The 19,902-nt window shown below is 35.2% G+C and overlaps 1 protein-coding gene and 1 pseudogene across 9 annotated transcripts in view; both read right to left on the bottom strand.

The window, feature by feature from the left end:
* Nucleotides 1-19,902, bottom strand: part of EPS15 (epidermal growth factor receptor pathway substrate 15) — a 143,434-nt gene that overhangs the window by 63,192 nt on the left and 60,340 nt on the right. For all 9 annotated transcript variants that reach the window (XM_049093899.1, XM_049093898.1, XM_049093897.1 and 6 more), the window contains 2 exons: nt 19,655-19,811; nt 15,097-15,182 (listed from right to left, as the gene is read on the bottom strand). In XM_049093899.1, the coding sequence (XP_048949856.1) occupies nt 15,097-15,182; nt 19,655-19,811 (243 nt within the window). The remainder of the gene's footprint in view (nt 1-15,096; nt 15,183-19,654; nt 19,812-19,902) is intronic.
* On the bottom strand, nt 9,772-11,886 carry LOC118350750 (calmodulin-like; annotated as a pseudogene).

The following is a 19,902-nucleotide window of genomic DNA, read 5'->3' as shown; positions in this document are numbered from 1 at the left end:
ACTAAGGGGCATGTTTGTATTCAGTTCTTTCTGCTTGTCTGTTAACTGCTGTTACTGACAGTGCCTGCTCAAAGATCAAGTGTGCAGGCAGGAAAACAGGGCTGAAAGAAAGCAGTGAGCTGACAATGCAGCCAAGACAGAATAAGAGAGGGGGAAAAAAAAAAGGAAGTTCACTTGGTGAAAAAGGAAAACAGATTACAAAGGACTGTCAACTCTAGCCAGCAAATAGGGTCTATGTTTGTGTAAAATGGAGGAAGCACAGAAGGTACAGATTCCTCTTCATCATTTTGGGTGTGGGAGTGAGGGTAGCAGTAGTGATATCTCCAAACATATCCTAAAGACCATTTCCAAGTAAAAAGAAAATGAAATCCTCAGGCATTAATTCTCATAGTACTGAGATCAATTAAATTTCACTTTCTATCCACTTTTATCTAGTAAAATTCTGGCCTCATAATAATTCCTTTATAATCAAAACCAAGTAGTATAAGATATATTACTAAAGAGAAATGTAAAAAAAATCATCAGTTATATTACCTTCTATTAAAACCATCACAATTGAAAACCTGTCCCTGTCCTATAAATTAGACTAAAAAATCAAATTATTTTCTCATTAACTTAGATTATAATTTTAGGGATGCCAAGTTGTTATGTTGTGATATTCCGCATTCTTTTTTTTTTTTTTTTCTTTTTAAATTTAAATACAATTAGCCAGGGGCACCTGGGTGGCTCAGTTGGCTGGCTAAGTGTCTGCCTTTGGCTCAGGTCATGATCCCAGGGTCCTGAGATGGAGCCTGCATTGGGCTCCCTGCTGGGCAGGGAGTCTGCTTCTGCCTCTCCTCTCCACTTGTGCTGTCACCATCTCTGCCTCTCTCTCTCTCTCTCAAATAAATAAATAAAATCTTAAAAAAAAATACAATAAGCCAATATGTAACACATCATTAGTTTCAGATGTAGAGTCCAGAGACACTTAACCTCTATAGCTAGTCTTCTCATTTCGGGCAAGTAAGAATAATTAAATACATTTACACGCACTAATGCTTAGGTGCAAGAAAATGGGACTTGGGTCATAGAGCTTACATTCTCCTTTCTTTCAAATAACAAATTTTTCTACAGATTACGGTTGAATAACTATTACAAAGCATTCTGTTTAACATTAATTCAAAAACTTAATTCCTCGTGTGACAAGATTCTGTGTCACAATAAAAAATATTTATATGCAGTTTCTTAAGGAGCCCATCAATATATATGGATATGACATATTTAAGATAAATTTCAAAAATAAGTGTGTAAGTAAGCATTTTGCCCAAAGCACTACTCATTTTGGATGACAGAAAAAACTACTGCCTTCAGCTTAGTAACTTCCAAAAGGGAAAAGTAATGATCTTACACCTTCTATCTTAGACTATCTCTGCAACCCTATTCACTCCCAAGATGCTAGCACATCCTAAAGAATCTACAAATACCAAAGCCATAAAGAAAGGCCAGGGATAGAGCTCCTTGGTTTCCAAAAGCTGCTGGTTTTTGGTGGAACCTAGTATGTGAACCAGCAAGAAAAGCAAACCCCAACCTACGCTTTCAGAAACCTAACGTAGATAACTGCATAAACTTACTATAACTAGTCAAAGCTATTCACAAGGACAGTCAGCCCCAGGGACTCTGAGTCCACACAGTTTGCCTTCATTTCCCCAGGCTGTTCATGGCAAAAGGGGAGTGAGCCATCTGTCTTAATTTTGATACAATACCAACATTGTCAGAGAAACAGGATTAAGTCACCTTCAAAGCCCTTCCCAGAAACAGAGTTTTAAGGTTTTTTTCTGAATATAAATATTCTATTTTCCAACCAGAGAGCAATAAAAAGAGAAACTAGTGAGAAACTAAAAACCCATCTTAAGATTTGCGAGGTAAAATGTACAAGATGTCATGTAATTAGGAAAAAAGCAGGCTTTGAGCCTATGCTGTGCTTGCTTTTTACTGATAAAATTAACATTACTGGGATCCCTGGGTGGCGCAGCGGTTTAGTGCCTGCCTTTGGCCCAGGGCGCGATCCTGGAGACCCGGGATCGAATCCCACGTCGGGCTCCCGGTGCATGGAGCCTGCTTCTCCCTCTGCCTGTGTCTCTGCCTCTCTCTCTCTCTCTCTGTGACTATCATAAATAAATAAAAAATTAAAAAAAAATTAACATTACTTAGAATTTTAAATAAAACTGATGGAGTAATTTTTAAAATTTGTTAAAGGGAATTATGGGTTGCATTAAAATTTAGAAAACATTGGCCCAATGTATAGAATATATAATGTAATTACCAAAATTCCTGCACCAAAATCTTGCCTAATATTCAAATAACTACTCTCTACCTTTAAAAACTCATTATATGGTCTTCAAAGCATAAGATTTGGTGTAAAACAGCCCAGAATTCAAATACTGGCTCCATCACAGGGCATCTTACTTAAATCACTGTAGTAGCAACTATTTGTTCTGCTGACCCTCCCTTCTCCTAGGACGCAGAAATCCTTCTTTTAGGAGACTGCTCCTTTCTTTCTCCCTTACCTATTACCTTTTTGCCTGAATAGTTCAAGTAGAAGATGCCATCTTTTCACAGATTCAACCTCTCTGAGCAATGATTGGCCAGAGACTGGCTCCTGACCAAAGCTTAACCAGTCACATTATACCAACTCACCATCAATTAATTCAAGAACAGACCCATGACCAAAGCCAAGGCAGTCAGGATCTTTATCTAGGATGCCTTTATTCAGAACTAATAGAAACTATTACTACCACTATCATATCTACTACAACTATCATTACAACAACTAGTACTACCTACTACTATTAATAATTATAATTATGGAAACTAGCATTTATTAAACTTACTACATAATAAGTGCTTACTACATAATTGGTGCTATACATTCTTAGGAAGAATTGTTCCTGTGAAATAGTGAAGATGGGCAAATGCGAGTCCTGGTGCTGAGGACATTTGCTGTCTTTGCCTAATAAATAGTAAAATTTTCACATAAAAAGCTGAAGTGAAAGGCAGGCAAATAGAGAATCCTGGTAAGCCTTATGCTCTGGCTCCTTTCACCCTTTGTGATGGTTAACTATGCATTAACTTGGCTAGGCCATGGTACTCACAGATTTGGTTAAACACTAGTAAGGATGTTGCTGTGGAGATATTTTTTTAAAAGATTTATTTATTGGGATGCCTGGGTGGCTCAGCAGTTGAGCATCTGTCTTTGGCTCAGGGCATGATCCTGGGTTTCCAGAATTGAGTCCCATATCAGGGTTCCCACATGGAGCCTGCTTCTCCCTCTGCCTGTGTCTCTGCCTCTCTCTCTCTGTCTTTCATGAATAAATAAAATCTTTAATAAATAAATGAATAAATAAATAAGAGACTTATTTATTTACAACTGGGGGAGGGGCAGAGGGAGAGAATCTTCAAGCAGACTCCCCACTGAGCGCGGAGCCTGACAGGGGGCTTGATCCACCAACCTCTGAGATCATGACCTGAACCAAAACGAAGAGCTCAACCAACTGAGCCACCCCAGCTCCCTACTGCAGAGGTATTTTTTAGATGAAATTATATTTAAATCAGTAGACTTTGAGTAAATTACCCAACATAGTATGAATGGGCTTCACCAAGTCAGTTTAAGGCCTTAAGAGAAAAAAACGGAGGTTCCCCCAAGGAAGAGAGAATTCTACCTCCAAACTATTGTTGGACTTTAACCTCAACATCAACTCTTCCTGGAGACTTCAACCTACTGGCCTTTCCTATACAGTTCAGACTTGCCAGTTCCCACAACTCTGTGAGTTAATTCCTTAAAATAAACTGAATATAGTATAGTATCTACATATCATATATGTGGGGTTTGCAGAGAGGAGTGACAAAGAAAATACACAACAAAACTCAATAATATATCCCTATGCAACTTTAATACCTACCTTGTGATTCAACAAATACTGAATCTTACTATGTACTTGTCACTGTGCTACACTTTAGGGCTACAGAAAACAATGGGACAAGTACCTGCCATTAAGAAACTCAGAATTCAGTGTATATGAAGGGTTTGGCAGTAAACCATAAGAAGATAATCACAATGCAGTATACTGGGTGCTAGAACGTTAAGCACAAGATGCTGTGGGAATACAGAAAATGGGCACCTGATTCTCCCTGGAAAGGGTCAGAAAAGACTTGCTTGGTATTAGTGAAGGAAGGATCATTAACTGCAAAATAAGCTGTGCAGATGGTAACTGGTATGTTTATCAACAGAAATTATCCCAGCCTAGGCATGCTTTGTGAAGGAGGTCAGACTTCAGCTAAGCCTTGAAGTAAACAATGAATATTGGTTAGAAAAATGGCATTTCAAAAGGAGGAGAGCTTATGCAAGAAAGCATAAGCTTTCTTTGACAAAAGATGTCAGCAAAATGGCAGACTTCTAGGTAGTCTAAGAAGAAACTTCACAAATTTGATAAAATGTATCAATCTACAATCCAAGAAGCTCAACAAATTCCAGCAGGAAAACCCACACTGAGATACATTATAATGAAACTGTTAAAAGACAGAATCTTAAAAGCAGTAGTAAAGACATACAAGATTTCTCAGCAGAAACCTTGAAGGACAGAAGGCAGATGGGCACTGAGGCGGGCATTTGATGGGATGAGCACTGGGTGTTATTCTGTATGTTGGCAAATTGAACACCAATAAAAAATAAATTTATTATAATAAATAAATAAATAAATAAATAAATAAACAAACAAACAAATAAATAAAAGAAGCCATCCCCCAAAAGCCTAAATATTCTCTAATTCAATGTATCCAATGTACAGAAACAGGAAAAAACTGATCTATAATATTAGAAGTTGTGCTTTGGGGGAGGTTATAATTGGAAGGGGGCAAGAAGAATCTTGTTTCTTGATTAGGTTCTGATTACATGGCATGCTTGGTTTGTGAAGATTTCTCAAACTATGCACTCATGATTTTTTAACTTTTCTATGTTGTATTTCAGTAAAATTGTCTTCTCCCCCCCCCAAAAAAAAGAAGGCAATGGGATAATATATATATAGTGCTGAAAAAAAAACAAAACAAAAAAAACTAAAGTGCTAAAAACACGAGCTGACAAAACTATCCTTCCAAAATGAGAAGTTAATAAAGACATACCGCCTTTTAATACAAAGGGAGTCCCTAAAGGTTTCTGAGCTGTGCTTTTTTGAACTCTGAACGGGATCATTTAGCAACACACTTCTTTTCTAACTTCTGCTCTGTAGAAGAAGAGAGGAAGTAGAGGCTCTTATTGCTCAGAAAGCTGATAACAATTGCTAGAAAGGCAATGTAACATCTGTCCTGACTTGGAATTCAAACCAGTCTGAAAGTTAGACAGCCTTTCACTCTAAGAATCAGTGATTTGATCAAAATTTGAGCTACAGTTTGAGAGTAAAGACATTGATTTGTACCTTTAAGTAATTTAATTTCTCTAGAAGTTGCCTTCTATAATAGAATCTTATTATTTCAATCTTTCAACAGTTATCGAATATCTACTAAATGCCAAACAAGATTGAAGTTGGGCTCCTACCTATAGTTTGCTGAGGAAACACAGCCATTAATCATAAAACAGACAAACGTTGTAACAGTTCAAGTACATATGGTACCGTGGGAATTACTAAAGTTTTTAATTCTGAGAGGCTGACTGTTGTAATGAGTTTTAGTTTTTAAAAATAAGTCCAGGAATATATTTATGGTCATAAATTACTGAAAGGAAACCCTAGCTGGAGTCAGGAAAAACACCAACTTTGGGGCGTTGCTCACATGACCACTGCCCCGTCAGCAGCAGAATCCAAAACTTGATAATTCATTTTTAAAAGGACAAATAGGACAGCCTTGGGTGGCTCAGCGGTTTAGTGCTGCCTTCAGCCCAGGGCATGATCCTGGAGACCAGGGATCAAGTCCCACTTCGGGCTCCCTGCATGGAGCCTGCTTCTCCCTCTGCCCCTCTCTGTCTCTCTCTCTCTCGCATAAATAAATAAAAATCTTTAAACAAATAAATAAATAAAAATTAAAGGAGAAATAAAAGCTTATTTTTGCAAAACTCCCAAAATTAATTTATTCCACTCATCTGACAGGACAAAAGATGAAAAAAGGTAAAGAAATGTAAAACAAGGCCTTAGTTTTCCTAACTATAAAACAGTGACAATAAAGATAAGGAGGACTGATTTATATTGCATCTGGAAAGACATCAGCACAATGCTGACACAGTGCTCGTAAATGTCAGTTGTTATTATTATTACTGTTATACTATTTACTAGTACAAAAGTACAATATTTACTAGCTTTTTGGTTTTTTAAAATATTTTATTTAAATTCAATTTGCCAACATATAGTACAACACCTAGTTGTATTCATCCCATCATGTGCCCTCCTTAATGCCCGTCACCCAGTAACCCTACCCGCCCACCCACCTCCCCTTCTTCAACCCTCTGTTTCCCAGGAGTCCCTCATGGTTTATCTTCCTCTCTAATTTTTCCCCACTCAGTCTCCCTCCTTTCCTTTATAGTCCCTTTCACTATTTCTTATATTCCACATATGAGTGAGACCATATGACAATTGTCTTTCTTCAATTGACTTATTTCGCTCAGCATTAAGAATACTCTCCAGTTCCATCGACATAAAAGTAAATGGTAGGTATTCATACTTTCTGATGGCTGAGTAATTTTAACTGGTTTTTTGAAAGTTGCAATCAAGCATCCAGAATGATGGCATTTAGGACCTAACTATGTGGGTAGAGACTGACTCCTAAATCCTTCAGGAGCTGAAATTTCTTGGTAGATATTTTTGTTTCCCAAAGACAGATTTTAACACATCTTAAAAATTATTGCTCTCTTAAAAAGAGCCCCTAAATAAGCTATCAGTGCCACAAAATAATGAAAGCAAATGTAATTTTTACAGAATATAACTGATTGAGACCACAGCTATCCAACAGAAATGCAAGTCACATATGTAATTTTAAATGATCTAAATGCCATATATTAAAAAGTAAAAACAAAGAAGCGAAATTTATTATAATGTTTTATTTAACCCAGTATAGCCAAAACATTTACATTCTTTTTTGAAATCCAGTATATTTTATACTAACATCACATCTTAATTTGGATTTGCCATATTTCAAGTGCTCAATAGCCAGATGTAGCTAGTGGCTACTGTATTAGCACAGGTTCAAACTTTCGCAGGGAGGGTATCAAATAAGGGAAGTCTCCCTAAATAAAGATTTTAAATGCTGAGCCACGCATTCTGTGTGAAAATTTAGATAAACTCCTTATTACCAAACAAAAGCACACAACAACCTAGAACTTCAGTTATTCAATCAGTAACACCACTGTTGAGGTAGTCATGATTGAGGTCTAATAGTATCATGGATCTTTACATGGCTAGAAACAGGTCAGACTGGATCATATAAGCAAAAGAACTCCAGATTCTATAGTATAAGCTATGCTCTCTTCAGAGCTAATGGTTTCTAATGGTTGTGAACTGACCTAACCAAAACATAAATTTTAAAAAAATTCAAATTGTATGTTAATGCCGCTTTAAATACATTTTTTAAAAATCAGTTCTTAAATATGTTGAGCTAGAGATCTATATATTTAGAAACACAAATGCTGGCTGCCTGTGTACATAGTTCCAGTAGCTCTTTAGCCAGGGAAAGAAAGCTACTCCAACCAATGTTTGCTGAGCGTCTATTTAGTAAATGCTGTGCTCTGAATGCTGAGCTCGGTATTGGGGATGATGATGATGATGACGACGACGACTATAAACACATACTGAGAATTTATCATGTTCCAAGAAAGATATTAAACATTTTACATGGTATTAGTCATATTTCCATCTCACAGATGAAGAAACTGAGGCACAGAGTGTTAAGTTACTTGGCTAAGTCATGTCAGGAGCCAAACTAAGCACTCTGTGAGAAAGCCATGCTCTGAAATAATATACTATATTGCCTCATCAGAAATAAGAGACAGTCTGTGCTATCCTACATAGCTCAGAATTTATCAGAGGAAGAAATATAATTCAGAACTGTAAGCATTCTGAGAGAAGGAAACGAATGCTCTCTGAGCTGAGGTAGATACCAAAGGAAAGCTTCTTAGAAAAGAAGATTTGTCTATTCTTCATCTGAAAAATCAGGATAAAACTTCTTACCCTTCAGTGATGTTGCAAGAATTCAATAAGAGAAATTATATAAAGCAGACATAGCACAATATCTAATAATTATTATTGTAATTATCTATCCTGTTTACTGGCCCAAGACCAGGATAACAAACTGGCCTGACAGGATGTAGCTTTTACTTCCTGATGTTCTTGCTAAAAGGACAGAGAGAGGAAGGAAGTAGAAGCTGATAGAAGACAAATAAATATTAACTCCTGCCTCAGCACAATTTACCACCACTATGCTATCTTAGTGACTGAAGCAAGTTTTGACTTTTCACTGTCAAGAATTTCTCTACTTGAGACACTTTACTTTCAGAGCAAGAATGGATCCATGGATAGTTTTTAAGTGTCTGGGAACCCCTGAAATAAATGCAAAATGTGTACATGGACACATATGTTCTTTTTGAGGGGGAGGGATAGAGTCTAAAAGCCTTCATCAGATTCTCAGAGGAAATCCCTGACACAAAAAACAAGTTGTCAAAATATGAAAAATCAGCCCACTATCCTTAATGTCCCTGTGAGGATTAAAAACCCTCTCGTCTATAAAATCCTCTCGTACAGTCTTCAAAATAAGCTATTCTTCAAAAGATCTTTGTCTTTTCATCCTTTAATACACAGCTTCTAGTCTGTCATAAACTTGGCAGGAATTAAGTCTGGGAAATATTCTAATATTTATAACATACTTTGATTCATTCATTCAACCAACTAACCTATACTGAGATTCTGTGGTGTCAGGCACTCTATGCGTTATCTTCTAGACCTATCCAAGTGAATAAAGCATAGCCCCTGCCTTAAAGGAGTTCAAATTAAAATAAAGACCAGAATAAAATATGGTGAATACTATTACAAAGGAATAAAGTTACTAGGAGTAGAAAGAAAAAAGCAATTAGCAAATCAAGATTTCAGTAAAAGTTTGACAAAGCAGACAATATTTAAGCTGGGTCTTAAAGCACAAGTAAAAGCTTACAAAGTAAAAGGTATGCTCAGGCAAAGGGGAACAATAGGATGACAAGCACAGAAGAATAAAAATGTGTGGCATGCTGTCCAGAGAGGTGCACCCACCACATGGCTTGAGAAGAGGGATAAAACCAAAACAAGAGCACTATTCTCAATACTGAGAGTACAAAAGCAAACATGGCATCTGCTCTCAAGGAGCTTGACAGTGCTCTAGAAGAAAAGGATTCTACTTTATTGTGGGAGGTGGCTAAGACAAAAGAATGCTCAGGATGCCAAAGGAAAACCATGAAAGAAGAGCCTTTATATCATCTCAGAAAAGTGAGCTGGATCCAGTTGGGGATAGGAAGTCACTAAGGAATCTGAGTTGTATTTTATACATCAGTTGGAGGTGCAAAGGAAAGGAGAGACTCAAAGTGCAGAGTCAATTAGGAGGTTACAACAGTAATCCAGAGAAGAGATAAAGGGTTAGTAAAACTAAGAAAGAAATAATAATAGTACACAGGACAGATTTCAACAATACTGAAAATTATTTTCTCATCTATTAAATAAGTTAGGCATTAGCTTATAGAGCAGTGAGTATGCAAATAGTCCTTATGCTTAAGAAGTACATAGGCTAGTGAGAGACCAAATAAAAGATGATTATAATAAAGGATAGTAAATGTTACTACTGTAAATATTAAAACTATATAAAATTTGATACGTATGAAAGTTAGGAGGTAAACAAATCAGAGAAGGCTCCCCCTTCCAAAGGAAGTGATGCCTAAGGTGAGGTTTGAAAGATCAGGAGGAGGTGATCAGGCAAAGGAGATGGAAAGGTAGGAATGATTTCAAGAAACATTTCAAAGATAGAATACAGATAAAAGAAAAATCTCAGATTTCTAGCCTGAGTGACTAGATGAATGGTCACATCACTAAGAAATGCAAATAAATGAGACAAGGATAGCGGTAAGAAGACTGGGAAGTCATGTCTACTGGACATTCTCTAGAAGACAAATGAAGAATATAAATATAGGTCTTGGGCTGAGGTAAGAAATCCAGATATTTAAAAAGATTATGATATAACTATGTTTTAAGTTAATGATCTTTTTATTGGACAGAAAAACTAGCATTTACAACTTGGAATGGACATAAAGTGTAATTTCTTAAACAACAATGTTGATGGTTGTAAAGTCCACAGCCACAGCCTAACCTGCTGGCTCCCATGTCATGGCTCAGAAGGTTTTAAAAATACAGAGTCCAAAGATGCTCCCTTGGTAAAGGTTTCTTTTTAAAAATGTGTGTGAATGGTGAGAGCCTGACACCCATTTCACTCAAGTACCATGTGGATAATGCTAAACCAATACATACAGCATGCCACCAGGATGTGTGTCATCAGCATGGGTCAAGGCATATCCAAGTACAAGAGGGGCTATAGCCATCTAGATAGTTTATCCTTCACCCATTCTTTTTGCACAGCATCCTGAGGTAAACCAATGTTAAGTGTTTGTTTTAAGTAAACCAGTTATGACAATTTATACTAACAAACTGAACTAGAAGCTACTTGAATAGGTTTTAAATTTGTTTTTTCATTTTTTGTTTTTAATATAAATGTTCAAATGTGCTCAATTGTCAAGTTGTATGTATGAAAAACTGGCCAGCCCAAACAGTATATTAATCATTAGGAAATGGAACTGCAAGAAGTCTTGATCATTAAGGTAGTAAAAGTACTTATATTATTAAACTTATATTATAAAAGTGATGCATAGCTTGATCTTTAAGGGACAAGACCACAAGGCAATGCATGCAGATTTTGTGTGTATGCATAGAACGCACTTCTGACATTGTTTTGCTAAATAAAAACAGAATGAGTAAATAAAGGGGTTTTTTTTTTTTGCTCTTTTTGTTTTGTTTTGTTTCTTGGGTAAGGGGTAAATAAAAGATTCAGTCTTATTCCTCTGGGGAAGGGGGAAGGAGTTTAAAGTAGGTCATTCTGCAGTATTACCGGTACAAATTCTTCATAGTTGACTTGTCCATCTCTACCAATATCCGCTTGTCTGATCATTTCAACTACTATTTCATCTGTTAGTTTCTCTAAGTTTGTCATAACATGACATAGTTCTGCCACACTGATTAACCACTGTCATCCTTGTCAAAGACTCATTGTAATGCCTCACCAATTTCTTCTTCATTGTATCTTTCATTTTTGTAGCCATCATAGTCCAAAATTCTGGGAAGTCAACAGTGCCATTACCATCATATCCTGAAATCTGGCTTCTGTTGGGTTCTGACCCAGTGACCTCATGACAGTCCCAAATTCCTTTGTTGTGATAGTGCCATCTCCAGCTGGAGAAAGCTTCCCTAAACTCAGCAATCTGTTCATGGGTCAGCTGACCAGACATGGGGCAAACGAAGGCAGACAGAGCAGAGGGAGTGAGGGTGGCTGCACCAGTGCAGGGGCTGGAACAGCAGATGGAAGTACCTCTTCTGCTGCTGCTGCTGCAGCAGCAGCAGTTTGATGCATGCTCAGTGATGTGTCACTGCCATCCTGACTATAAAGAACAGCACTGCACCCTCAAAGCTCCCAGCACCACTTACAACTATTGCTTTTCCTTCTTTAATTTAAAAATATCATGCAAATTTAACCTGAATGACATAATTAAATTTCTATATAGAAAATGTTGAAGGATTATTAAAAATTTAAGGAATGACAAAAACACATCCTGCTTCAAGCTCTCAATCTCTTAAATATTTTCAATTAGAAAACTTCATGAACCACAGATAGAAACATCTCATTTTCTGACTCATAACAAAGAATATTCTTTACCCAACTAATTTTGAGGTTATAGATTATTCTAAGATTATAAATATTATTCTAAGAAACAGATTCTTTTCTTCATTATGCTTTTCTGTATTTTCCAAATGTTTACAAGTATGCACTATAACCATCATTATGGAAAAATAAATTTGTAAAGCACTATATTCATTATAATTCCATATTATGTATTATTTATTTGCAGGTTTAGTCCCTGGACTGAAATTAAATATTTTCATCTAAAAAGCAACAAATAAGAAGCAATTTTCTCAGACAGCAATTTAGTAAAAACCATAAGCAAATTCTGTTTAAATTATTTTTCCTGTTTTATAGTTATATTCATTGTATCCTGATATATTAAAAATAATCTAAAGGCTGAAGAGTAATACTATGGCACAGAAAAATATTGCTATTCACAATAACAAAAACCAAGATTTATAATGTAGTATCTTGAAGAGTGGGTGATATAGTGACCTAACACAACCAGTTACAAAAGTTATTTTAACAACCATAATTTTACCATGGGTTGATGAGTATCATTATGACATTACTGGAGCTGACAGATGATAGAAGTTTATCTACACTGTAGACTTCACCTAAAATAAAAGCCTAGGGAAAATATTTTTACAAATGCCAAATCATGTATATGTGTTTTACACATTTATACAGTGTGACTACAACCTAAAACCTAACAAGGTTTTAGAGCTCTATGATTTTCTTAATAAGACATATAGTCACAAAATGTTAGATATGTTTTTATGTTTCAGTTGTGATTCACTATAGAAGACTATCACTAGTATAACTTAATATTATGGTTATTAGAAGTTAGTGAAAGCTCAGTTTACCAAATGTAATTAATATTAGAAATGTCTGCACTGGCAAGAATACCCTATGTATGATGCTCTACTTTCTAATAAAGCTCACTACAAAAACATTTCATATGTTAATTACTGATAAAGTCAAGAGAGTCCTAGCATATTGGGGCCCTAGCATATTGCGGCATATCTACAAGAGGCACAGAAGACAAGTATTTTCAAATCTAGCTATTATTCAATTTTTGTTACACATAAGGCAAGCAAAAATGTTAGTGGGCTATTTATAGACCCTAAGAAAATGAAAAGTCCACACATCATTATAGACTCAATAAATGTTTACTTCTTTTATTCTGAACCAAAGTAAAAAATGTTTAAGTCTTAATGAGAGGCAGACATATAATAGAAAGAATGCAGAACTACGACTTAACACAACTTGACTTGGGGTGCCACCCAGCACTGTTGCTGATTTGATGTGTGACTTTGAATTTTTTTCATGAGTAAGGAAAAAAATTGGACTATAAAATTCCCAAGGGTTTTGTTTCTGTTTTTGTTTTTCACTTTCTGGGATTCGAAGAGTAGAGGCTTTATATAAATAGGCAAAGGGCAATTTTTGAGCAGGAAATAAGAATATGACAGAACTTAGATAACCTCAAAACTAAATAAAACAAAAAACAACAGAAAACACAAAAAACCTACACAATGACATTTAAAAAGGGGCTCAGACTTATGTTTCTAGAATGTCAAGTCATACTGTTTAAAGAGACAGATGATACCAAGGCTAATCACTGAAAATACTGTGGATTTGAAGCTGTGTGGCCTTCAGCAGACATTGACTTCCCCAGAATTCATTTCTCCTTCTGGCATAATTTTCATGTCAGGATACCCATTCCTCTATGTGGTCCTGGTAGCCAACTACCCTCTCACCACTCCCATGACTGAGTTCATGGCAAATTAATAAATTATACATACCTGGCTCCTGTTTCAGAGACAGGCATGGCCCTAAGCAAGTATGATCACATGGAATCTTAGGGATTTTGCAGAAAAGAGGTACTGCATTAGATTTGAATTTACAAATACACGAGGCTACGTGTGCTACTGCTCTTTTGGCAATATAATGGGAAATTCCACATGAGAATGGAACAACCCAGTGGAACTGCATACAAGAAATTGAGCAAGAAAACAAATTATATCATTTAAGCCCCATTATGAAGCTATTCCTTAAAACACCCCTACCTCTAAGAGGCCTTAGTTTCACAAGTCAATAAATTCACTCCCACTTAAATTAGCCAGGGTTGAATTGTTTCTTGCAAGTAAAAAATCATAACAACTAAGTTTCTCCATACAATTTTAAAGTAGCCCATGAATGAGGAAAGATCATTCCCTATTTCTTGCCATATGGTCCAGATAAATCATTTAACTATTCTCTTATGTCTCAATACTAACACTAAAATATCAGCCATTATCTGCTTCAAAATGCTATGAATGTTAAAAACAAAACCAAAAAAAAAAAAAAAAAAAGGTTTGTGTAAATACAAAGTGATTATATTATGTAAATCCAAAACCTTGCAGATGGAAAAATGGTCCCATTTTTACAAAAGTAATTTCAGGAGGTCATTTTTACAGTATTACCATAAAGTTTCCAGGGAACAAGGGAATTAAAGAAATATCAATAGTACCTGCTGTATTTAGATTCAAATCCAATTGTATTTAAGTCTGTTCTACATAGTACCTATGTATGAGAGAGAAGATTCAACTCTAAATCAAGTAGTCTGGAGATCAGATATTAGTTCTACTGCTATCAAGTTTGTATGACTGGGCAAAATAACCTCTCTCTGCACCTGAACTCCTTACCTGTAAACTAGAAACAATAAAATCTACTCAAGTTGTAAGGTTTCTGTAAGAAGCAAATAAGATAACAATTATGAAAGCTCTCAGAATTGGTATATGCATTTAACATTCCTTCCACAAAATGTATTATATAATGTTTTCTAATATGCTATTCAAATATCCAAAGCTGGAGGAAAACTATAATCCATTCATTCTAAGATACACATTTTTTTTGCTCCCTAAAAGTTAGATAGTATTTATAGCTGATGCCACTGTTTATTTGGCAGTGATTTTTTTTCTTTGTTTAGTGGTACATAAGAAAATAGTGCATCCTGCAACTAAAGGTTGCCTTAGATTTGATGAAATAGGGTACACTGGAATAAAAAACGAAATAGGGTCACAGATTACCAATTCAAGGGTATTTAAAGAAAGTAGCATTTACCAAGATACATGTTAGAAACAGAAATGTGTGTGTGTATATGTATATAGTCAGCTGTAATTTTACTTTACATACCTCTGTAGGTCAACTATTTCATTGTTAAGGGTATCTAGCTCCTTAATAGCAGAGAAATCTGCAACAGGACTTGATCCTATGATGTTCTAAAAACAAAAAGTTCACAATTATAACATTATTACTATAAAATTATATATGGTGAAGCATTGAAAATGTTCAAAAGCACGACATGAATATAGACTACTACATATTTTACAGTATTACTAATATTTTTAATTTGTTTAAGAAAATCATATCTAGTGTAATCTTATAGATACACACACACACAGTTATAAACTGAGACATTTTCGCTTAAGTTCTCTAAAAGCTGTTGCTCTATAATAGGTATCACCACTTCAGATCCCAAAGTCTTTGTCACTTGATCCTAGCACCTGTTTAAAACCTTGAAGTAAAGCAGATATCAGATTTATAAACTAATTCCTCCATTAGAGAATACATTTCTTGGGGAGATGGATGGTGACTTATTTGTACTTGTGTCATCCAGCACAAAGTAAGTAAACAAATTTTCGCTGAATCTCAGAATCATAATGGTAAGTTGATTTTATTCAATTTAACATTTACTTCTGTTAAACAATTTTAGTGCCTACCCTATTTAAAGTAAAACCAACTGCTCAACATGTTACATAGTAAATATTAATATCAGCAAATATGAAACTGTCTTCATATGACATCCTTTACATATAGTTTTCTTTCAATAATGAAAGTGTCAAAATTGGGTCTCCAAAAGGTACCTGTAATTAGAAAATCTAGCTGGGTTTATCCTGGGCTCTGCCATTTTACTAGCTGCATGATCTTCACTGTAAAGTAGGGAAATAATCTCTGCCCTGTCCACTTTAAAAATTAAATGAAATAAATAAGGTAAGTCACTCTAAAACTTCATAACATTTTATAAATGTAAAGCATTATTACAATTAATTTCCTCAACAGAATATCCTCTTAAGATAGATGACCTCCCAATGAATTGCTTCCACCCTGGCTCACAATGGTTTGTGAACCATTTCTGGTACTTAATACATCTGGGTGAAGTCAGGGTAAGAAGATAACTGCTCCTTCAGACACCTGACCTACACCCAATGCTACCATGAGATTGACAAATAACAGAATAACCACCATTAGGAAATACTAAAATTGAGGCCTCAACATGTAAAACTAAGACATACTGAGGACTTTATTAGCAGATCATAAAAGTTATGATATATATTTTTATATCATAAAAATTATTAATACTTATGTTGCTATGAACTTAATTCATGTTACCAACTTGGACAACAGAAGAGGATACCTATAAGTTCACAATATCCCATCTCCTCACATGTATATGATGATTTATAATTTACTACACTTTCAAATCCATCAATCAAGTCTCAAAACTAATCTGAAAACTGGGTTGTAGGTATGCCAGATAATATTATTAACCCCATTTTAGAACTAAGGAACCAGGCATAATTGACTTGCTTAAAATTGAACCCAGGCAATAGGAAATATTGATTAGGAGACCTCTGATTAAATTCAAATGTATTTCACATTATGCCTCTTGGCACTTGCATATTAAGATATTTAGGTAAATGAACCATCACCCTAAAGCCAACTTGAGAAACAGGTACGTCAATAAAGTTTGGCAAATAATTCTCTCCATATTTCTTCAGACACACTGCATTATTAGTCCTCAGATGTTCTGTTTTGGCTATGCATACCCAAATTCAACTATTAGGATTTAATTAATGCTAGTCTTAATTTTATATTAACTACAAATTTTTATCAAATACACCTCTTACTGTTTTACTGTGTTTCACTAATACACAGACCCTTATCATCCTAAATTATATCAGAAATTTTAAAGTGGATTTCTGAATGTGACAGGTATTCTTAGGATTTCAAGTCTGTCTAAACTTGATTTATGAACTAAGCCTGGCCGAATAGTTTGACAGTTGAACAAAATGAAAAATTAGCACTTGGTCTCACTTTTATCACCAAGAGTAACTTATATCACCTAACTGCTACTGAGAAATTTGCTATGAAAGGTGCAAGTATACCAAGAAACTCATGACTTTCACACCTCTTCTGTCACTCTAACTCAAAAAAAGTGACTCAGAGTTGATAGTCTTCCACTATTAAAAATATCAAATAAGAAGAGTGAGGCAAGTAAGTTTAACCTCAAACAAGTTAGAAGGTGATACCACAGATGACTCTAAAAGGAAGATTAGTGTACTACAGTTGGTATAGCTTGTGTCACTCCTCAAATTGCTAATTTGGAAATTAAACTCTCATTCTAAAGTTATAAAATGGCATGCAACCAAAAAACATGGAAAAAGTTCAGCTAACAGTATATAAAGTATAAGAAAGGCATATGGAGAAAAATATAGCATGTCCCTTTTTTCAAAATATTTCCTCTCGCCCTGCTTTTGTGCATTACACAGAAATTCCACTTTGGTAATTTTAAGTGGATCAAAGAGCCTAAGGAAAGCAAGCTAAAATGCACACAAGGACCAAGTGACAGACGTAACAAAATCATGTTGTTTAGGTATTTTCTCTGCATCAACTTTGCCACTTAACAAGCCTCTAATTTCAAAATTATAAGCCAAAAACTAATGCAAAAAAAGGCATAAAGTAAAGCTCTAACCTTGAGAGAGCAGAGTTAAGAAACTGACAGTACAAGAAAGGCGAAAGCAGAGTGCTGCAGAATGGAAAAAACAGTCTAAACTAGAAAAAACACAGAAAGGAAAGCAATATTCAAAAAAAAGATTAGTAAAAGCTGCAAAAAAAATGCAGTTCTAAAAAAATAGATTATAAAAAGAGATTATTTGAAAAATAAACCAAATGCAAATTTTTAATATTTAAGGTTAAAAATGTTGGTTAATAGATAAGACAATAATGATTTAAAAATCCCATTTTAATGTATAATATTGATATCTGACATAAATAGCCAAAAGTGTCTATGCTCTGGTGAACGGACTTCAGACAAATCTATTAAAAACATCCGTAGGCAGATGTAAATAAGAGTGTCTACTAATGTTTTAGAGACTTTGCATAACAAACAATTTGCTTCTGTTGTATCTATAGTTTGTACTGGTGGAAGACTTAGTATAACATGAAGGTGGCAAGGGGAAAAAAAAAAAGTCTGTAAAGGTGAAAACAAAAAAGGATGGAACAGCTGAGACAGAGATACAGCAGAGAGCACACATACAAATTTCTAACTTTTATCTTTCTGGGTGGCATCACTTTTAGCTTTCACTACAACTTAGGGGACCCAAGTCCTATGTCACAAGAAATCTCAAAAAATGAGATTTCTTCACAAAATGCCCCCCCCCCCCAAACTCACTAAACCGATAACCAAATATTTATGTTATTAAAAAATAAGGACAAAAACTCTTATAAGCAACTTCTATCCTGGTGGTTGTAAATTTCCATTTAGTTGACTTGGAAAAAAATTAATTTTCACTTTTATTAGGTTAAAATGGGATTTTTTTAAACTTATGTGACAAAATTAATACAGAACCAAAATATTCTACTGACATTTTTTTAAAGATGTTATTTATTTATTCATGAGACACAGAAAGAGAGAGAGAGGCAGAGACACAGGCAGAGGGAGAAGCAGGCTCCACGCAGGGAGCCTGATGTGGTACTCGATCCCAGGTCTCCAGGATCAGGCCCTGGGCTGAAGGCAGTGCTAAACTGCTGAGCCACCCAGGATGCCCCTCTACTGACATTTTAAAGACAACTCTCCTTACACCACACATTTCACAACTTCTATTATAACTAACTCTGAAGAATCACCACAGCAATTATTTTATAGGTCATAAGATATTAAAAGAAACAAGGTATGCATTTTTAAAGGAAAATAGCCACTAGACAATGTAAGTCCTTTTGAAGCTTTATTAAGACCAAGATGTTGTAAATATACTATGCTAGGAAGGATGTGTAGAGGCGGGGAGAAAAATCAAGGCACAGCATGGCTACAACAATGTAGTTTTGAAAATTCCCACTGCTGGCCAGAAACCAAAAGTAGCTAAAACCTGCTTCTAGCTGTTCAGATATGAAATTTGGCCACATGCTCAGGAAAAGAAGGTCATTTATGTGGCAAAACCATACAGATTTCTTCTCAAAATGATGTTTTTGTTTATATATAAAATTGACACCAAGCAATCATAATCTCCTAGATTTTATTTTCAAATTTGTATTGTTAAAAAAAAAACAAATTTGTATTAAGAGTGAATCATCAAATGCAATACAATAATTTAATTCCTATAGATTTCATTTAAATTTTATACCTCATTCACAAAAATTCACAAGTCCAAATGGGGGGGAAGACCATATTTTTCCAATTTTTAGACTGGAAAATATGGTTGCCATATGTGTAATGAATGCTGGGGTAAACGAGCTGCAGCCCAAGGATGTCATACAAGGCATCTGAACATATTTATAGACACAAACTAAACCACAAACAGTATACTGCTCTGCTCCTAGCCAGATACATTTTCTCCACTGCTTCAAACAAATCAAGTCTGTCATCTAACACAGCACTTGTTTTTTTCTGTTAACACATTTGGGTTTTCCTTACCTTTTGTAAATTGGCCCTGTCTGATGGTGGAACCATCTCAGGAGTAAGAATGTGAGGAGGATCAATGCCCTTTATTAACTTTTGATTGATTAAGTGAAAAGCCAAGGCAAACTGATCTTTTGAAAGCTTCCCACAGTCTTTTGTGTCACATAATGTCCTGTACAAATAAACAAAAAGAACAGAATATAAGTGCTATAACTACCATTCTAAAAATCCAGGGAAAAAGTAATAGGACTAGGTAGCTTTTT

This window comes from Canis lupus, chromosome 15 (assembly GCF_003254725.2).
Source record: "Canis lupus dingo isolate Sandy chromosome 15, ASM325472v2, whole genome shotgun sequence".
Taxonomy (NCBI): Eukaryota; Metazoa; Chordata; class Mammalia; order Carnivora; family Canidae; genus Canis; species Canis lupus.
Note: the sequence above shows the minus strand (reverse complement) of the source record. Positions and strands in the feature narration are given on the sequence as shown.